This window comes from Myotis lucifugus, unplaced genomic scaffold (assembly GCF_000147115.1).
Source record: "Myotis lucifugus unplaced genomic scaffold, Myoluc2.0 scaffold_207, whole genome shotgun sequence".
Taxonomy (NCBI): Eukaryota; Metazoa; Chordata; class Mammalia; order Chiroptera; family Vespertilionidae; genus Myotis; species Myotis lucifugus.
Window position 1 is genome coordinate 2,227,912 of NW_005871255.1, and position 14,206 is coordinate 2,242,117.

The following is a 14,206-nucleotide window of genomic DNA, read 5'->3' on the forward strand; positions in this document are numbered from 1 at the left end:
TGCACTCAATTTTTGCTTCTACTGCCCCCACCCCCACGTCCGTTTCACTGATATGTAGTTTACCCTCCTCACACCAACACAGTTTTGTGTTTGGAAGGAATCTTGGCAGTTCATTTCAGGAATGAGGAAATTGGGGCCAAGAAAGCTGTACAGGTTACCTGGAAGGCATAACGCTAGGCGCTTTGGGAGAGGAAAAGATTAATCATTCACGTACATTCCCGCGGTTTCAGGTCTTATTTTAGCTGTCACCTCCCAGAAAGTCTTTCCCAGGACATGGCATCTGGATATGCCCCTCTTCACTGCTGTTCATGATCTCAGTGCCTCCACTGCCAGCGTACTTATTCTGTTAACTTTGCCGCTTTCACACAGGGATATAAATTCTAGATCTGTCTTGTTCATAGTTGAAAGAATGTTACTTTGGCTTAAGTTTCAAGTTAAACCGAGTCTTAAGTTTTTTTGCGTGCAGGTAAACTGTAAAAGAAATTATGGGTGTTCAGCGCGGCCACAGTGGCTCCGTGGTGGAGCGTTCACCTAGGAACCAGGAGGTCACGGTTCGATTCCTGGTCAGGGCACATGCCCGGGTTGTGGGCTGGATCCCCAGTGTGGGACATGCAAGAGGCGGCCAATCAATGATTCTCTCTCATCATTGATGTTTCTATCTCTCCCTTCCTCTCTGAAATCAATAAAAAATATATTAAAAAGAAAAAGAAGTTTGGGTTCAGAATCAACAGAGATTCCGTTCCTTGCCTGGGTGTCCTCTGGGTAAAATGCCCTTCTCATGCCAGGAAAGAGAAAGGAGTGGGGGTGACATTTAAATAGTCAGTCAAGGGAATGGGGAGTTGTTTAATGGGCACTGAGTTTCAGTTTGGGAAGGTGAAGAAGTTCTGGAGATGGATTGTGATAATGGTTGCACAACATTGCGAATGTACTTAATGCCACTGAACTGTACACTTACAAATGGTTAAAATGGTAAATTTCATTATGTATATTTTACCACAGTTTTTTTTAAAAGCCAAGTGATAGAAGTAATTTCTGTTAAAAATTTTAGTTTATTACGAGGTTATTTTTAGATTTCTAAGTTTTGGAGGTTTTAGAGCTGTGTTCCTTGTATTTATTTTTTCCCTGTCTTCTCTCATTTCTTTTTCCTTTCTTTAACCAGGAAGAATATTGGAAACATTATATATTTCTTCCTTTGATCTTCTAGCAATCTCCATTGCTACTCTTTATGTGTAAAAATTTTCAGTTTCATCTTTTACAAAGTTTCACTTCTCCACCTGAACTTTATTTTTAATCTGACAAAATCAAGGGGAGCACTTTGGACTTAAATTCAGTTTCTAAATAAGTATATCTTCCTAAAATATTCCATTGCCTAGCTCTCTCACTTCTATTTGTAATGTTCTACCTGTCCTTGTCTTTAAAATTTAATTCAAATAATGTTGATATGAAAAAGATTAGGTCATTTACTCATTGTCTTCTTTTTTTTAATTGAGTGATTTTAAAGAGAGGTAGGGAGGGATGGAAAAGAGAGAGAGAGAGAGACATTGATTTGTTGTTCCACTTATTTATGCATTCATTTGTTGAATCTTGTATGTTCCCTGGCTGGGGATCAAAACCTTGGCATATCTGGACAATACTCTAACTGAGATACCCGACCAGGACCTCATTTGTCTTTTTAATGCTAAATTTGCTGGGACTTTTTTGAAAAGGAGAAAGCTGAAATCAAGTAAAGCCATCTAATTACTTAATGTATGAGAGTAAGCCTCACAGCAGATTCTGAGTTATGCCCCCAACTGTGGTTTTCATAAGGCTACCCCTGTTGGTTATTAGCTCCTACTCCCAATAAGCTTATTTTTGTTATTGGTAACATTCTTTGGAATTTGAAAACTGACACTTTGTGTTACACAGTTTTCCTTTCTTACCAATTTGGATGCTTTAATTAAGGCAATTATTAGGGTCAAGTTCTTGACCAATTAGAATGCTATTGGAAATTCAATTAGAACATTTGGGGGGCAAATTCAATTTAGAGAAAAGTTCATGTTTCAATTTAATATACATGTACATTTTCTGGGGAGTGAGTCCATAAGTCCATAGCTTTTTTTCTTTTCTTCCAGATTTCAAAAGATGTGGCTTATTCAGAAAATGTTAAAAACTGTTTGTGTCATTAAATTACCTGATTTATGCAACTAGTTAGCATACTGAGCATATAATATGTACTCAACACATGTTAACTATTGTTAATATCTAGTATCTACTGTGTGCCCAGGCAAGAGTAGAGAGGAAATGGCATCAAAGAATTAGGCTGGATCATGTAGGATTTTATAGGGCATGGTAGGTACAAATTCACGAATTTAGCTGGGAAGAAGTCCTTTAAGCTGAAGAGTGACATGAACTAATTGGCATTTTTTAAAAAATCAGTTCTGGCTGCTTTGTGGACAATAGATTTGGGGGTAGGGAGGAGAAGGGATAAGAATGGGAAAAGGGAGACGTGTTAAGAGGTTATTGCAGTCCTCCAGGAGAGAAATCATGGTTTCTTGGTTAATTAATTTGGTTTTCGGGTGTATTTTGGAGATGGTAACTAGTGGTTTTACTAATGGAGGGTTATAAAGGGTGAAGGAAAGAGAGGCATAAAGAATAGGTGGTATCTGGGGGTTTGAGAACTGGGGTTTGTGGTAGTGCTATTTCTTGAGACACAGAGGACTGGGAGAGTATGGTTTTGAACATATTAGAATTAAGGGATTTTTCACATGTGTAAATGGAGAGAGATATCAAGTATTAGATACATAACTCTGAAGTTCAGGGAAAGACTGGGCCTGGAAATATAAATATGGAGTCATTGGCACAGTAAAGGCTGTGGGACTAGATGGGATCTTCTCATGAGACTTTAGTGTAGAGAGTGAAGCCAGTTTAGGATGGGGCCTCAGTGAAAGAGGAGACTGAGGAAAAGGGGTCAGGGAGGAAGGAGAAAAACCAGCATAGTGGTTTTACAGAAGCTGGAGGTGGAGTGTTTCAAGGAGAGTGGTCAGTGTGAAAGCTGCAAAGAGGTCACATAGGAGAGAACCGAGAAGTGACCACTGGATTTAGCAACATAGGTCATAGATAACCTTGACGACAACAGTTTCCATGCATATAGGAACAGAAGCCTGATTGTCATGGGTTAAGGAGAGAATGTGAGGTGAGGACGTAGAGGCAGCAAGATAGACAGACAACTCAAGCGCTTTTGAGAGAAGGAGTGGGGAGATAATGGAGTCAAGGAAGAGCTTTTTCAAAGAAGGGAAATTCTAGAGCAGGCTTGCTTGCTGTTGAGTATGAAGCAGTAGAGATGGTAGAAACTGATTGTGCAAGAAAGATATTATTACTCATGATATCTTTGACAGAGCAAGAGAAGATGGAATTCAGAACCCTAGCAGAGGAGTTTGTCTGTCTTGAGAGCAGGGACACTTGATTGTAACTGGAGGAATGAGTGAAGGTGCAGGTGGGTTTGCTGATACTCATTTTTTCTGACACCCCACTAAAACATTAGATATCGGAAAAGTGAGGTTTGATAAGGGAAAATGATTCATTTTTACAACATTTATTTGCAGTTATAGAACTCCGCTATCTAGACTTCCAGGTGAAAGTTCCAGTATGTTATGTTCTTTGAGATTGAAATGTTTTAAAATGTAAACGAACATGTTTTGTGTCTTCTTGGCTCATCTGGGTATTTTGTTCCAGGGACGGATCTGGAAGCATCTTTATTAAGTTTTGAAAAACTTGATCGTGCCTCACCAGATCTTTGGCCAGAGCAATGTAAGTTTTTGGTTTCTTTATATCAGAATCAATGCAGGAGAACCAGTGCTACATTGAAGGATATTTTTAAGGAGGTATTTAATGGTAATGGTTAAAATTTTAATTTTTCTTCAAAGGGAAGAGAATGAATTCTGTGGTCCAATGTTCAGAATAGCTGGTGGTTTACTTTTTTCAGGACACACTGTGACTTAGGAAATGATGGGGAGCCTTTAAAAAATAATCATTAAAAAAATATCTGTAATAAGTTCAGACAATTTATATAGAGAGATACTTAATGTATTTCCTCACCTCCTTTGATCACTCTTATAAAATCACCATTAGTAGTTTGATACAATCCTTTTGACCTTTTTTATATTTATTTAAGCAAATAAATATATATTTTTAAGTATGTAGAGGGGGTTTTTTGTGTGTTTTTTGAGGGGAGCATAACAATGGGGTCATATGTACATGGTCTACAACTTATCTTATTCCACTTGGTGGTAGTAATTTATTAATGGATCCTTCCATGTTAGTAGGTTTAAGTTTACTTACTTCTTTTAAAGTATAAATATAGTTTAGTTTATGTTTTCATACCCTATTTGGAAACCTAAATTATATCCAACTTTTGATATTACAAATAATTTAATGATAATGAATATCCTTGCACAAATAGCTTTGTGCACATGGGAGAGGATGACTGTGTATGAGAGTGACCATTTCCTCACATACTAGCTGATATTGAATGTTACTGATCTTTATTTGTAGTTTGTATTTCTCTAAGTGAGATTGAATATCATTTTATTTTTACATATCTGGCTTTTTATGTGACTCTTCCTGTAAGACATTTAAATAAACAATTGGATTGGCAGACCCGTGTACCTACAAAGGAAATTTAAACTTTTATCTGGTAAGAGATATTGTATCTTGCCACCCTCCCACTTAGCTAATTCCCGATCCTTAATTGAGGAAGCTTTCCTGCAGCCTCACCCTCAGTCTGATTTAGATTTCCTTTTTTTTTGGTGGGGGTGGGGGTGGGGGTTCTACCATACCATCTGGTATCTTTCTTGGAGAACTTAAGCAGTATTACAGTTATTGATTTACTCTCTCTTTCCTCTTCCAGACAGTAAGCTTGAAGACAGACTGTTTTCTTATTATTTGAATCTTCTATGTCTGGGACACTAAAATTGAATAAATAATGTTGTATCTTTTCTTTTTAGTACCAGGTGTTGCTGAATTTGCAGCTTCTTTCAAAAGTGTAAGTAATATTTTAATTACCTAATGAAGTTTATATCATGTTTTGCTCCTTGGTAACAGCTCAAATATCTCTTGTTTCTTTGTTTTCAAAATAATGTCATCCTATATAATAAAAGAGTAATATGCAAATTGACCCTAACAGCAGAACAACTGGGATTGACTGGTCACTATGACACACACTGACCACCAGGGGCAGACGCTCAATGCAGGAGCTGCCCCTTGGTGGTCAGTGCGCTCCCACAGGGGGAGCTCTGCTCAGCCACAAGCCAGGCTGATGGCTGCCAGTACAGTGATGGTGGTGGGAGCCTCTCCTGCCTCCTCAACAGCGCTAAGGATGTCCGACAGCAGCTTAGGCCTGCTCCCCGCTGGAAAGTGGACATCTCCCGAGGGCTCCCAGGCTGCCAGAGGGATGTCTAACTGCCAGCTTAGGCCCAATTCCCCAGGGAGCGGGCCTAAGCCAGCAAGTGGACATCCCCCAAGGGGTCCCAGACTGCGAGAGGGCACAGGCCAGGCTGAGGGACCCCCCCTGAGTGCACAAATTTTTTGCACCAGGCCTCTAGTAGTCTTTAAATCACTTTGTAACTACAGCCCTGGAAATCTGTTTATATTATTATCATGTTAATTGATGATAATGCCTTTCTCTGTCCAAATGCTCTATTTTGGCATTTTGACCTTTGTCTATTAGCCTCTTTTCTTAGCTTAAAAGCTTTTAACAGAAGGCAGTTGAAATATTTAATGTAACGCCAGCATTCTTTTTGGCCAATTTTAAAATAAATTATTTTATTGATTTCAGAGAAGGGAGAGGAGGGAGAGAGAGATAGAAACATCAATGATGAGAGGGAATCATTGATTGGCTGCCTCCTGCACGCCCCCTACTGGGAATCGAGCCCACAACCGGGCAGGTGCCCTTGACCGGTATCGAACCTGGGACCCTTCAATCCGCAGGCTGACGCTCTATCCATTTAGCCAAACTGGCTGGGCACCAAACTATGATCTTGAAGCTTTTCTCTTTTGTTTATGTGATGCATTATGACCTTAACTTATATACCTCCTTAGAGGATTTCTGAAATTTCTCAGTGGCTCATCAGAAACCTAAGGAAGAAATCCAACAAGTCACAACTTTTCTATTTGCAGGGCAGCAGGAATTGTGCTAGATGCTGTACACATGTTCTCTTCCATATTCCCACAACTAGGAGAATATGATTATAATATTAGCTACCACTTATTTACCATGTGCCAGGCACTGTTCTAAGCACTTTACACATATATTACTTAACCTTCACAAAACGATATGAGGCATTTAACAGACAAGGATATAGGCACAGAGAGAATAAGTAGGTTACCCAAGGTTATAGGCTATATGTGCCAGAATCAGGCTTTGAATCATTAGTCTAATTACTGGCATCCACACTCTTATTTTGTTTGTTTTTTGTTAATCCTCTCCTAAAGATATTTCCCATTGATTTTGAGAGAGAGAGAAAGAGAGAGAGAGAGGGAGAGAGAGAGAGAGAGAGAGAGAGAGAGAGAGAGAAACATAGATGTGAGAGAGACACATCAATCAGTTGCCTCCCACATGTACCCCAACTGGGGATCAAAACCACAACCTGGATATGTGCCCTGACCAGGTATCAAACTGGAGACCTTTTGGTGCACAGGATGATGCTCAACCAACTGAGCCACACTGGCCAGGGCCTGAATCTATTTCTTTTCTTTTTTTTTTTTTTAAAATATATTTTTTATTGATTTTTTACAGAGAGGAAGGGAGAGAGATAGAGAGTTAGAAACATCGATCAGCTGCCTCCTGCACATCTCCCACTGGGGATGTGCCCGCAACCCAGGCACATGCCCTTGACCGGAATCGAACCCGGGACCCTTCAGTCCGCAGGCCGACGCTCCATCCACTGAGCCAAACCGGTTTCGGCCTGAATCTATTTCTTAACTACCTGTGACCTCAGCAACTTTTCTAAAATTTTTGAGCCTTAGTTTTCTCATTTGAAACTATCTCATAGGATTTTTAATGCCATAATGCAAGTTAAAACACTTTGCAAAGTACCCGGGACATAATAAACAATACATGGTAGCTATTATTACTAAATCACCTTTTGTCTCGTGGATGGAGTAGAAAGTATCTGATTAATTTTCTTACCTTCTTATTCATACCGACTTTTCAGTTTAGTTCGTTGTATTTGGTAACAACTAAGTCTTTTGAGTTAGTTGTTACCAAATATAAATAAGTGGTTTTTAAATAACTTTTATTATTAGTATGGTATTTTTTGAAAATCTGATTAAGTATCTACACCTTTTCCCTAGAAATATGGACATACATATTGAGTTTTGTTTCTAGGGGGCCAGGGTCATCCCAGGATCCCAGGTTAAGATCTCCTTGTATAATCTGTTTCCAGAAATGGTGAATTTGACCTATAATAGCCTTCTAGGGAAAGTAGTATAGAGTAGTGGTTTCTGAACTCATACTATATGGATTTTGAATCCTGGGTCCACTAGCTGTGTGACCTGAGGCAAGTGATTTATAATCTTCCTGTACATTTGTTTTTTTATTTGTAAAATGAGGGTAATAATACCTACTTCATAGGGTTGATTTAGAAATTAAATAACATAATGCATGTAAAGTGTTTTGCTTGTTGCATAGTGCTAAGTAAATATTACTTTTTAAAAAAAGAAAAGGGCTTGCCCTAACCAGTTTGGCTCAATGGATAGAGCATCAGCCTGTAGACCAAAGGGTCCCAGGTTCGATTCCGGTCAAGGGCACATGCCTGGGTTGCAGGCTCGATCCCCAGTGTGGGGCAGGCAGGAGGCTGCCGATCAGTTTTTTTCTCTCATCATTGATGTTTCCATCTCTCTCCCTCTTCCTTTCTCTGTGAAATTAATAAAAATATATTTAAAAAGGGGAGGGGGCTCAAAACTGAAGTAATGTTTCTCAACTGTACTCCTACCTGCACAACAAATCATCAATATGCAGCTATGGAGCCTTTAAAAAGTACATATGTACTGTTCCTTGCTCTGTTCTCTCCAATGGACCCTTCCCCCACCCCTGATATTCTAATCATTGCATCTACGGTATGGCTAGGTCATTTGTATTTGTTGTTGTTGTTACATCATAGATGACTCTTACAACTAGGGTTGAAAACTGTTGCCTAAAGCTATTCTAAAAAGGGGCTCTTTCAAATTTTGTAAGTTCACTTTCAGAAATCAGAAAATAACTTAAAATTCTAAAGTTTTCTAAAACACCTGCTATAAAATGAAATTTCAAGTGATGACCATTATAGTGTTCTTGCAAATTGAGGATTTTCTCATTCTTGATTCTTCTTTGAATCTTCTCCTCTGCTAGAAAATGTTACTTACTGATTATTGTTTCAAACATTTCAGTTGGAGGCTTTCACCAGAACTGAATTTCAAGTAATTTCTTTAATTGCTATACTAACCCGTTATGCATGAAACAATGACAGTAGTCAGACCTAATTCTTCCAAGATCATTTCTCTGAGACCAGCTTTAAGGATGAGCAGTATTATTTTGTAAGGTGATTATTTATAGGCCGTATCTGAATCTGGAGAAATCAGGGTTTTAGAAATTATAATTTGCCAGTATTTTCACACAAACTGAATGCTATGTGACAAGCTACCTATAAGAAGGAAAAGTAGGGTCTCTTCACACTTTGTATGTAACTGAGTGGATATATTCTTATTTTTTGACAGCCTATTACTAGCTCGCCACCCAAATGGATGGCTGAAATAGAACGTGATGATATTGACATGTTGAAAGGTAAGCTATGCTAGTGACTTCTATCTTTTAACCTGATATTTATGCTCTCCCACAAACCACCTTCCTAGTTTTTCTCTGACTGTTCCCTTGAAAGTATTCTTAGCTCACTCAAACTGCCTACCTAACTATCCTTATTGATGTTCTTCATGTCTAAATGCCTTTCTTAACTTTTCCATATGTAGCAATCCTTCTAATTTAAGACCTGCTCATAATGATTTTATCTGCTGCTAAAGTCCTTTAATATACTTTTGTCTTGTATAATGCTTATAGTTTACAAAAAGCTCTTGCATAAATTTTCTCATTTCTCATAAAGTTCCTGTGAGCTAGATATGATGATATCTAAGGTTCAAAGGGTTAACTTAACCAAGATTTGTTAGAGTGAAAAAATTTAAACTCTTATTTTAAGTCTAGTCTCTTTCCACTATAAACAAGTGCTTATTTAGGATTTACTGCTATATATTATTGTCAGTACTATTAGTTGACAATCCCTTCATAGGTAAGACCTGTCTTATTTTATTCTTTCCCATCAATTTCTCCAATAAAGAATACTATAAGTAGTGATTATTGTTGTTTGATAAATGACTTGGAACTGAACCACAAGTGGAAATTTAAATTAAAAAACATTAATTTTCCTTGATTTTTGCTCTACTTTATTTATTTATTTTTTAATCATCCTCTGATGATAAGATTCATGATGATTGTGAAGTAATAGACTGAAATGAAGGTAAAAATTGGATGCTTGAGCTATTTAAGCAGCTGAACAGATCAAGAAAGTCTACTACTTATGCCAGATATTGATGATAGGTGGGAGAAAAAAACACCTTTATTTGATTTCAAAGGTAATTCATTGTTCTGCATGAAATGCTTAAATGCAGGTTCCCCTCCTCCAACTCTGGAAATATTAAGTCTCAAGGGCATTTCAGGTTCATTGTTCTAATGTTCCAAACAGGCATTTATATGCCATCAATATGCATTTTCTAAGGAAATGTTAAATTTTTAATGAGGGATATAGCATAATGTTTCATATAAATTGACCTGTTTCTTAAACCTAAAAGGAATTTTGTGCTATGCTATTTAAATGAAAATCTGGGAAAGTAAATTGTTGTTTTTTAAGTATACTGTCTTTTTACCTGGTAAACTTAAAATTTTTTATAGGTATTTGATTTGAAGGGAAAGTTTGGGTTAATATTTAGTGTTTGTTTTCTAAACTTAGGGAAATGGGGGAACAGTACATGTTTTGTCACTATTTTATTAATTTAAAAAGAATTAATAAAAGACAGTGGAGTTAGTGTCCATTTTTCAAGACAGATCTGTCTACCAGTATAGGCTTTCTCAATGCTATGTGGAGTCACAAGGTTTGATACTTGTATTGTGTATTCATTTTGTATGATAGGCAAAATGAATGTTGTTAAAGGATCCTTAAGATAAAACATAGTTTGCTAACTCTCTCCTCATATTGGGTAAGCTCATCTGACCCAATAATTCATTGTGTGTGTGTGTGTGTGTGTGGCGGGGGCGGGAGTGGTTGGAGGAGAAAAGAAATGGATTTTTGCTCTTATTTGATAAAAATTAAAGCTTAAAATTTTGTATAAGAAGGATTCCCATCTCAAATGAGTTGTTATTAGAGAACAGTGTATAGAAATGATATTGAAATAAATGATTCTATTTCAGAACTGGGGAGCCTCACCACAGCTAATTTGATGGAGAAGGTACGAGGCCTACAGAACCTGGCCTATCAGCTGGGGCTAGATGAGTGTGAGTACCCAGATCACATTAATTCAGGGTTGCCTGTTGTGTATTTCATGATGAGTTCTAGCTGTAATACAGATGTCTGTATTACATTTTATGAAGGTAAGATGTCATTATAATCTAAAGTGTGCCTTTTATGATAGAGTATGCTGGAATAACTACTGAGTTTACTAGGTAACGTTTATTTTTCTCTGTACAGTAAAAATATATTGGAAATCCTTTCAGTTTTAAGTGATAGAATGTCCAATCAAACTAGCTTAAGCAAAAGAAGGACTTTATTAGTTCACATAAATCAAAATTCAGGAGTAGAAATAGCTTTGAGGATATCTAGATCCATGACTGTTAATGATATCATTGGGATTTGCTTTTGGTTTGCATCTCAAGACTTTGTTTCACTCATGCATTAGTCTTATTCTCTGCTGCTGCAGATAGCTTTTTCCTAGAACTGGGCAAGTGGCCAAAATGAGCTCTAATTTATATGTCTTTAAATTTCATAGTCCCCAAAGAAAGAACATCTTTTCTGAACATTCCAAAAGAAAGGTCCTGGGAGGACTCTGACTGTTCCATCTTGGCTCATATACCTAACCTGGAACCAGTCCTTTAGCCAGGTAGCATGGAGCACTCTGATAGATCAGGCCTGGGTCGTAGGTGCAGACACAGATTGAAAGGCTTAGTCTAAATCAAATCACACAGAATGGGAGAGAACAATTGATTCCTCAAAGGAAGGGATAGATAGCAGAACAAAAACATAATCTGTACCATGAGCATGGTTTTAAAAGATCTCTTTTGCCCGGCCAGAATTGCTCAGTGGTTGAGCATTGACATATGAACTGGGTGGTCATGGTTTGATTCCATCAGAGCACATGCTGAGTTGCAGGCTTGATCCCCAGTAGAGGGTGTGCAGGAAGCAGCTGATCATTGATTCTCATCATTGATGTTCCTATCTCTCTCCCTCTCCCTTCCTCTCTGAAATCAATAAAATACCTTAAAAAAAATAAATTTAAAAAAGATCTTACTTATTCCTATCTGTTCTTCATTATTTTAGTTTAAAATTATTTCTTTAGTAGAGGCCCGGTGCATGAATTTGTACACGGGTTGGGTCCCTTGGCCTGGCCAGTGATTGGGCTGATAGGGGTGATTGGGCTGATAGGGGCCGCGGGAGGTTGGCTGTGGGAGTGCACTGACCACCAGAAGGCAGCTCCTGCGTTGAGTGTCTGCCTCCTGGTGGTCAGTGCGTGTCATAGTGACCTGTCATTCAGTAGCTTAGGCTTTTATATATATAGATAAATTATATCTCTTCCTATACTGTATTCATTATAAAATTAGAAAAGGAATTGTAGAAAATTTTCACTTTGTAATTGAAAGAGATATTCAATATAAATACAGTGGTTAGAACTTTGTTCTCAGTAGATACCTCTTGAGACCTTCATAAATCCACAGTTCTGAGAGGCTAGTATAGCTTATAATTTTCTTCAAAATGCAAGTTTTGTACTGATTAGAGCAGTGATGGCAAACCTGTGACACGCATGTCAGAGGTGACACGCGAGCTCATTTTTTTGGTTGATTTTTCTTTGTTAAATGGCATTTAAATATATAAAATAAATATCAAAAATATAAATCTTTGTTTTACTATGGTTGCAAATATCAAAAAATTTCTATATGTGACACGGCACCAGAGTTAAGTTAGGGTTTTTCAAAATGCTGACACGCCGAGCTCAAAAGGTTCGCCATCACTGGATTAGAGCAATCCTAAAATGTTTCATAAATTATTTTTTTTGTTTATAGAGCATATGGTGGGTTTTTACACATCACTGATTTAAGTTACTTCCAAATTCAACATTTAACTTTAAAATTTAATTTAAAGCCTATGATTTTTGACTGATAGTCATCACTTCTTTTGTCCTCTTTATCTTTTATTTCCATTACTGTGATTAACATTGGCTCTTTTTTGTTTTGTTTTTTACCAAGAAAACATTTTTTAATCACTTCGTGAATCAAGAAGCAGAGAACAACAAACTGCTTTGAGATATGGTTGCTAGGTTCACTCATTGTGACCTAACTCTTCTCTATGTACTGTGTATTTCTTATGGTTGAAGTTTATGTCTTGGTAAAATTACTAATTACCAGGTATGTCATAGACCTCCAGGGTTTATAATGAAAAAGCAAATCGTTGATCATTAAATTCATGAATGCAGGGCTTGTATAGTATAGAAATTGATTCTCTTTCTAGCTCTGGATAATAAATGCTGTAATAATAATAATGATCAATCCTTTATCTCTCTGTGTCAATTTTTTTATGAAATAAATTTTATGCTCAGTGTGTCAAGAAGATGCTATATTATCGAATATATTGATTAATAATGTTACCTCTAGTTAGTTATAGTTGAAATTGCTATATTTTCTCTAAATAGTGTGTGTGTTTTTCTGCTTTCCTACTGAGAAAGATGATGAAGTGAGTTTGTGTGCGTAATTTTAATTATGGAAAATTTTAAACATATACCAAGGTAGAGAGACTAACATAATGACTTCATGTACTCATATCTGGCTTTAATAGTCAACATGGGCAATCTGTTTTACTTATATTAACCTCCCATGATTCTTTTAAAGCAATTCTCAGGCATCAGATTACCTCATTGTCAAATAACTTCAGATGTGATTTCAAAAGACAAGGACCCTCCCTCCCTTCCTTTCTTTCTGTCGTTATTTCTTTAATGTAACTGCACTTCCATTATTATGCCTAAAACTTTTTAGCAAACTTGCTTAATGTCATCAAATACCCAATTAAGATTCAGATTTTCCTGGTTGACTCATAATTGCTTTTATACAGTTAGCTTGTTTAAATCAGTATCTTAACTAAGGTTCATATACCATATTTGGTGGATATGTCTCTTAAGTCTCTTTTAGTTACTTATTCATTTATTTTTAAAATAGTTTTTATTGATTTCAGAGAGGAAGAGAGATAGAGAGAGAAATAGAAACATCAATGATGAGAGAGACTCATTGATCGGCTGCTTCCTGCATGCCCCACAATGGGGATTGAGCCTGCAACCCTGGCATGTGCCCTGAGTTCATAGGTCAATGCTCAACCACTGAGCCATGCCAGCTGGGCTCTTTTATTTATTTTTTATTACTATTTTAAAATATGTTTTTATTGATTTCAGAGAGAGTAAGGGAGAGAGAGAGAGAAACATCAGTGATGAGAGAGAATCATCAATTACTAGTAGCTGCCTCCTGCACACCCCCTACTTGTGATTGAGTCCACACCTGGGAATCAAACTGTGACCTCCTGGTTCATAGGTCAACATTCAACCAATGAACCACACCAGCCAGGCTTAAGTCTCTTTTAATCTGTCATAGTTCCTCCTCCCTTTTATTTTCCCTTGTCATTTATTAAACCTAGTTATTTGTTAAGTAGCATTTTCCATATCCTAGATTTTGTTGCTTACCATCCCTATGGTGGTGCATAGATAGATACAGGCTTGATTTTTATTTTGGCAAGAATATTTCATAAGTATTATATACATTTATCAGAAGGTATATAATGTCTGTCTCTCTTTGTGATATTAAGGTTAATTATTTGGTAAAGATATTGTTAGCCTGATTTATTATTCATTGTAAAATTCACCATCAGCCTTGCACCAGAGTTTTAGCAACCTTTGA

General features: G+C 37.1%; 1 protein-coding gene across 2 annotated transcripts in view; it reads left to right on the plus strand.

The window, feature by feature from the left end:
• The window catches only part of LIN52 (lin-52 DREAM MuvB core complex component), a 28,129-nt gene that overhangs the window by 888 nt on the left and 13,035 nt on the right, over positions 1-14,206 (plus strand). For both annotated transcript variants that reach the window (XM_014463380.2, XM_006097648.3), the window contains exons 2-5: positions 3,712-3,786; positions 4,983-5,020; positions 8,731-8,797; positions 10,469-10,552. In XM_014463380.2, the coding sequence (XP_014318866.1) occupies positions 3,712-3,786; positions 4,983-5,020; positions 8,731-8,797; positions 10,469-10,552 (264 nt within the window). The remainder of the gene's footprint in view (positions 1-3,711; positions 3,787-4,982; positions 5,021-8,730; positions 8,798-10,468; positions 10,553-14,206) is intronic.